The sequence below is a fragment of the Dromaius novaehollandiae genome, chromosome 21, assembly GCF_036370855.1.
Source record: "Dromaius novaehollandiae isolate bDroNov1 chromosome 21, bDroNov1.hap1, whole genome shotgun sequence".
Classification (NCBI taxonomy): domain Eukaryota; kingdom Metazoa; phylum Chordata; class Aves; order Casuariiformes; family Dromaiidae; genus Dromaius; species Dromaius novaehollandiae.
This window is the reverse complement of record NC_088118.1, coordinates 2647315-2653769: the sequence shown is the minus strand read 5'-3', so window position 1 is coordinate 2653769 and position 6455 is coordinate 2647315. Positions and strand designations below refer to the sequence as shown.

The following is a 6455-nucleotide window of genomic DNA, read 5'->3' as shown; positions in this document are numbered from 1 at the left end:
GTATAATTTAGCATTTTCAGATAAACTGCACCTCTCAGTCCATTATTTCCCTTCGTGGAAGGGAGGGCGCAGAGGACCGGCGAGCATGTTTTAGTGCGATAAGAGCCAGCAATTGAACCGGCGAGCGGGTGTCCTTCGGGGCAACGTGACCTTGAGCGCGGGAGCTGCCCTTGGGCTGTGGCGCGGGAGCCGGGCTGGGCCGGGCCCTGCCCTGCTGCCTGAGGGGAGGGACCGTCTGGGTCCGCACGTTCCCCTGCCTGAAGGACACGACGACGCCTTTGATAAGCACCACCGGCAGCCCCGCTTCGAGTCCCTTCTGCTTCCTCCCTTTGAACGGGGGGGCGAGGGAGCGCGTTTCTCTGTGTGGTGACATGGAGGGCAGAGACGCTCCTTGGAGGAGGCTGTCTCTGAGTGCAAACCGGAGGGTTTATTTACACGCCGGGTGGCTCCCAGTCGCCTCTGGTGAGTACATCTGGGCCCAGGCGGTCTGCACATGGTGATAAAGCAGGAGCTTTCGTTTACAGCTTCCTGTCGCTCCCGTCAGCCTTGGAAGGTGGATAATCCTCCGCTGTCGCTGGGGCCGCAGAAAGGGCTGGCGGGACCACTGCTGCCCCGGGTCGAAAGCCGGATCTCTGGTCCATAGCCATCAAAACGCCATTACGAGCAGGGGCTCAGCGTCCCGCAGAAGGAAACTGCCAGAGGACTGGGGGGGCAGAGGTGCCCTCCAAAAGCCGCCTGGCTCACCGTGGAGAGCACTGCCGTGAGCAGTCCTCGCTTCTTTCGGTGTCTTTTTGTGCTTATCAGTGGGGGTAAAAGCCAAATCTTTCACAGTATTCAGAGTCATTTCAACTTCCCCTGCCACATCTCAGGCAAGCCAGGAAATATCATTAGGTACAATAGCCAACTTTCATTCCTCCATTTATTCAGATTAGTTCAAGAAAAATTACCTTTCAGAAGCTTGAAAATTCCCAAATATACATTATTCATATAAAAATACAAACAAATATAATAAAATCAAGACATTCGGTGGCCCATCCAATCTTGCCCTAAAGCAAAATCAGCTATTGATTTAAAAAACAAAATAAAACAAAACCCACCCCCCCATTCCAGAAAGCCAGAAGAAGAGCAGGGAAACCTTACAGGGCATCCAGAGAAGTAACAGGATTCAAGTGATGCTGGACTGAAGAACAACACGGAAAATAAACTCGGAAGGCCCGGGGCCTTTGTGGCGGATACCCTGCCAGCAGGATCTCCGGCTTGTCTTGGGGAGGCTTGGTGGACACGTGTTTCTTCTGTGCATGCCCTGGAGGTTTTAACGTGGCTCAGTCAGGTGAAGCTTAAACCTGTAATTCCCGCTCCTCCCCCCATTCCTTTTCTTCTCCCAGTTTTGGTTAATACACCACGGGCGACGGTGCGAGGCTGCCGTCGAGGTGTGGGCGCACGCCAAGGCTCGCGCTCACGTAGGCACGCTGCGAGCGGGGGTCCCAGGCTGCGCGCTGGAGAGCAGACTTCTCCTCGAGCTTCTCAGCAGACCCCAGCACCCCGACGAGAGGAGGGCCTTTGCCCTCTCGCAGGCCTTTTCGTGCTTTTTTGTGCTTCACAGAACCCCAGGCGAGGAGGGAGGAACTGACTCGCGCGCGCGGCGCCCCTCGCTTGTCGGGGACCCGCTCTCAGCGACGCTGTGCTTTTCTAGTTGCTCCGAACAGAGCGAGCTCTGGCTTGCTATCAGCTTTCTCGTCTTACCAAATACGCTGGCCCTGGGCGAGGGGAATAAGGGAAGGATCAGCTCTCTCGTCAAACAGACCTTTGTAATTTAATGTAGAGGTGCAGTCATCATCCTAATACATGAAGAAAATAGTTTTCCTGAGCAGATCAGCTGCCCGCCCTCCCGCGCGCACTGAAGGCGAGGAGGAAAGGTGCGGCACAGCCGGGTCATCGCCTCTCCCCGACTCCTAGGAGAGCAGTTTGCTTGTGACAAAGAGCAGCACCGCTTGCACGATGGCTACGAAGATGGTGCTGCTCTGAACCGCAGAGATGGAGTTGGGGGTGGTGATGGTTGATGCTGTGGTCGTGTTCACCGCTGAAACAGAAAGAGACCCCCAGGGTGGGTTAGAAAGGGAGAGGACAGCTGTGACACAGACCTGCTGCAAGAGGCCGCATTTAACTCTCCTTCCCAGAAGTGTGGGCTCAGACCCATGCGGGGGAGCGGGATGCCTGAACGTATCTATCGATATCAGCGGAGCACCGCCAGTGCAGGCCTTGAGGCTCCCGGGTGGCAGGGGGTTCTCTGGGGCCCTGGAGACATTATCTGTGACGGCAAAGTCACGGTTTCCACTTCACACAGCAGGGTAAAGCCTGTGCCAATATTTGCAGAAATAAATAAGCATCTCCTCCCATTCGTAGCTATTTTATATCCTTTAAAGCCAAAAGGAAGTTTGAAAAGGTTTCGAGTTCGACCTGGTATTGTGAAAAACCTCTAGCTAGCTCTAGTGTCTTTGCCTTGTCTCCTGGTCACTGGAGAGATGAGAAATGCTTCAAGTGGAGATGGACCGAGTCCATCTTTATCCTCTCCCAAAACACTGCTGTGCAAATGAAGCCTTTGCTCGGTTACCATTCATTTTGCTGTAGAACTGCCCAGCTGAAGCTCATTTACCTTTTTCACTCAGAGTCACGCTGTTGAACTCGGTGGAGTTATCAGAAAAGAGGGTATATACCCTGTGGAAAGAGGTAAGGGTGAGGAAAAAAAAAATCCATCAAACGAGAAGCTGCATGTCTTACGTAAACCCCGTGGAGCAACATAAAGGAGATGTTAAGAGCAGATAAAGGGACGGGAACTATGAAGTCATTCTGAGCTCACTTCTATTGCCCTCCAACCATATAGCGCTCTTTTTTCTTCCCCCTGAACCACGGTTCTTTGTGGCTGGCCGGAGCTAGTCCCCTCGCTGTTTGCTGCTTCACTGCCCTGCTCGGTGACAAGATAGGAATGCTTTGCAAGGGGGTGGCACTTTGCTGTGACCATCTGTTCCTTGTAACCAGAATGGCTGTTGTAAGGAACCATTGCATTTTTCCTTCCTGCAGATAAGGCCAATCAGGCTAATGGCTATGGTTTCCTTCGGCAAACACTTCCCACTGATGCATTCCCCATTAGCGTTAATGGAAACAAGAGGGGTGTCAATCCACTGATTTCCATGGAGCTAATCTACATTCCTACTAATGTGAGCAAATCTTTAAAGGTATCAGGAGGAGCAATCTCTGGATCCGACTCGGCAGAAAATGTTTCTTTTGTCTTTGCAAGCGAAAATCTGGAGCAGGCAAAAGGCGTTTGTCTCAACCCCTGCTCCTGAGCCAGACCCCTGATTCCGGGCATCGCCATAGCCTGCCCAGGCAAGTGCTGTCCCAACTCAGTACTTAAAGGTGGACTATAGTATTACCTTATTTCCACGGAACTGATGCTACTGCTTGGGGATGTCCAATTTACTGTTACGTTCATGGCATTTACTACTGCTGTAGTAATACTACTGCAGTTTTCAAGGTCCGTGTCCTTCCACTCTCCCACGGAAACGTTCTGGGAGGATAAGGCTTGCAGTAAAACCGCGGTCACACTTTTGCTGTCAGTGAGGTTTCTGCTGTCGCTTACTTCAACTGGAAAAAGAGCAAGTGAGACAAAGTGAGTTGCCTGTCCTGTAAGGCAGCTATCTGCAGACCCTGTGCCTTCAGGGTTTTCAGCCAGGGGAGCGTCTGGGCTTGCACCATGCTCTCCGTGAGCCGTGGGAGCACCAGAAGCCTTCGAAAAATGTGAAGGGGTCAAGCTTTCGGGCAGGAAATCCTCCCCTTCATCCCCCGCGCCAAGGGCACCAGACCCCACCCTTACTGCTTCCCCACTTCTCCGCCCCGGGCTGCTGATTCACGGCGGTGACTAGCGATTCACGGCGGTGACTAGCCTGCGTAGCCCTGCCGCGTCCCACGCTCGTACTGCAAAGAGCAGGCGGGCACGGAGCAAAGGAAGCACGGGGAGCCCCTTGCCGGGAGCCAGCGACTCCCCAGCTGCGGCTCCCTGGAGGGCCGGTGCATCGGGGCCCTCCTGGCCCTCAGCCCGCTCTGGGGCAGAGCCGCATCTCCAGAGAAACCCGCCGGGACCTGCAGCAGCTGTGGAGCTGACACGAGGCAGCACCCAGCTCAGGATATGAAATACTGGTAGCAGTGAGCAAAATGTCCCCCCCCCCCCCCCCCCCCATTAAAAACCAGCCAGCTGCCATGGATGCTCCTTGGGGTGCAGTCTGGAGGGAATCGGCCAGCTGAGACCAGCCCACTACCTCCCCCTTGCCGCAAGGGATCAGGAGACCTCTCCCAGCATTTAGCTTTTGCTGAGCCTTAAAGCAAAGGGAGAGCTGTTGTCACCTCCTTGAAACAGGGCCAGGCTGCCGTACGCTCCAGAGCCAAGCACTTTGTAATGTTAAAAGCCATTTTCTGTGACTGGCACTGAATATGTGTCACTCTCGGAGTAACCTCTTCACCTTCGTCTTCATAGCCGTTACCACTGAGAAGGCCAAATTCTCAGGGAAGGGGAACAAGAACGGATCCAGAAAAAAGCTTCCCTCAAAATTCTGCCCATTTTTGAGAGTGTTCAAGTCCTGCTATGCTGTTTAGGCAAAACTATTAAGGGGGGGAAAAAGGCAGCCTAGGAAGGGAAGGGAATTTAGGACTGACCCTGTAGACGGAAACATGAAATAGGAACAAGAGATAACATTTACCTATCACCTGCCTGAAATAAAAACACATTAAATGTGTGTTAACCTCGCATCTTTTAAACACATCTGAAAAGCATCACTGCCCAGGACTCAAGAGACCCGCTGGGGCAGGGGCAGGGGAGACATATCTCTGTGCGGCGTGCAGATCCAGAGGTTGAGGCAGAGCCGGCTTACCTGCGTAGGTTGTGTTTGCCTCGTACGTGTCAGGCACCACGGATACGGAGAAATTGCCTGCTGTCGCACTTGAGAGCAAATTGCATCTTTCCGTCTGCAAATATGCTGGGACGATTAGAGTCCCAAGGAAGAGGAGCTGCAGCATGGAGAGGAAAGCGGCCATGATCCCCTTGGATGGCTCTGCTGCGCACACCTGCACCTGGGGGTTGAGAAAGTCTCACATTTTCCAGCCTATTTATACTCACGTTTTGATGAGGTAAATGCAAATATTTCCTCCTCCCCATCCAGCTCCCTTGTACACACCCTTGATGGGAGGTTTCTCTTATGCTTCTAGGGATGACTTCATCCTACCTGCTTAGCGTCTAGACGAACTGAAAGGGGCGACAAGCCGAGGGGGGTTAAAATGGGCAGTGCACTTCTCGCCCAGGAAACTGTGGGCTGGGAACGAAGTCGCCACATGCCAACTTCCCTCGGTCCGCCCTTTGCCTGCGCACAACGCGGTGCTCCCCACGCACGCTGCCCGTCCCTGAAGCCCCGCACACCCCCAGCTGCCGGCAGCGTGGAGGAGCCGCCACAGTCCTGCTCCCAGTGCTGGTGCTTTGCAGAGACGTGCGAGAGCTGCCGAAAGCGCGCGGGGCCCGGCTGGGGCGCGTCGCTGTAGAGGTGGTCAAACACAGCCTCCGCCCCTGCGGCGGACAGCTGGGGAGCGACGGGCCAGCAGGCTGTGAGAGGACCATCTCCGTGGCCTTGAGGGCTGCCTCCTTGCAGCGCTTCCCTGGGGATCACAGCGGGGTCTTCTTCAGCGGCAAATCATTTGCGTGATTTTTCTTGAGAGGTACCACGGCAAGACAGTCTGCCCATACCCCTCAAATATACGAAGAAAAAGAGCAGGCGCCTCTTTCCTCCCTCTTCCCCCGCTGGGATTGCCCCTCCGTGCCCCGCAAGGCACTGGGCGGCTTTCGCGGAGGCTGGTTTTGCAAGCGGGGAGGTGCTGGCACGGGGCGAGTGAGGGCAGCGCAGGTGAGACAGGAGCACTTCGGCGATCCGGAAACCTCCCTCCCACGTGCCCGCTGCCTCGTGCGGCAAGGAGCGGCGGGCGCAGCGCAGAGCGAAACCCGGGCCCTGCGACACCCAGTAATTACTGCGGAGACAGCCCCGAAACGCTGCCGAGTCCGTCCCCTGAGCTGGAGGTTGCCCCAGAGCCTCTTCCCAGCACGAGCTCGGCTGAGGGCAGTCATTCCCGGCGGGGAAAACTGGGGGATGCCCAACGCATAGGCTGTCCGAATCCCCAAACGGGAGGTGGGCATGGCCTTTCTTTCCCCGTGTGCCCTATGCTGGCAGATGTGTCGCTCAGCGGTGCCACGGGAAGCTCCTGGAGATGTTCCTCAGGAGCCGGTGCTGCCGTTCGCTCGAGCCCTCCTCCACCGCTCAGGCCCCGGCTCTGCTCGGTGACCGCGCCGCTGGGCAGGGCGAAGAAGGACAAGTGCCAGAAAGAAGAGTAGGTGGGTTCAGCACTGGCGGTGTTAAAAGGAG

The 6455-nt window shown here is 55.4% G+C and overlaps 1 protein-coding gene across 1 annotated transcript; it reads right to left on the bottom strand.

Moving 5' to 3' along the window:
* Positions 1-905: 905 nt before the first annotated feature.
* On the bottom strand, positions 906-5710 carry LOC112986549 (uncharacterized). Its single transcript, XM_026105872.2, has 5 exons — positions 5274-5710; positions 4923-5121; positions 3432-3642; positions 2654-2715; positions 906-2080 (listed from the first exon to the last, which is right to left on the bottom strand). The coding sequence occupies exons 1-5, from the start codon at positions 5379-5381 to the stop codon at positions 1953-1955; spliced, it is 708 nt and encodes a 235-aa protein (XP_025961657.2). The 5' UTR covers positions 5382-5710; the 3' UTR covers positions 906-1952.
* Between the last annotated feature and the right edge of the window lie 745 nt (positions 5711-6455).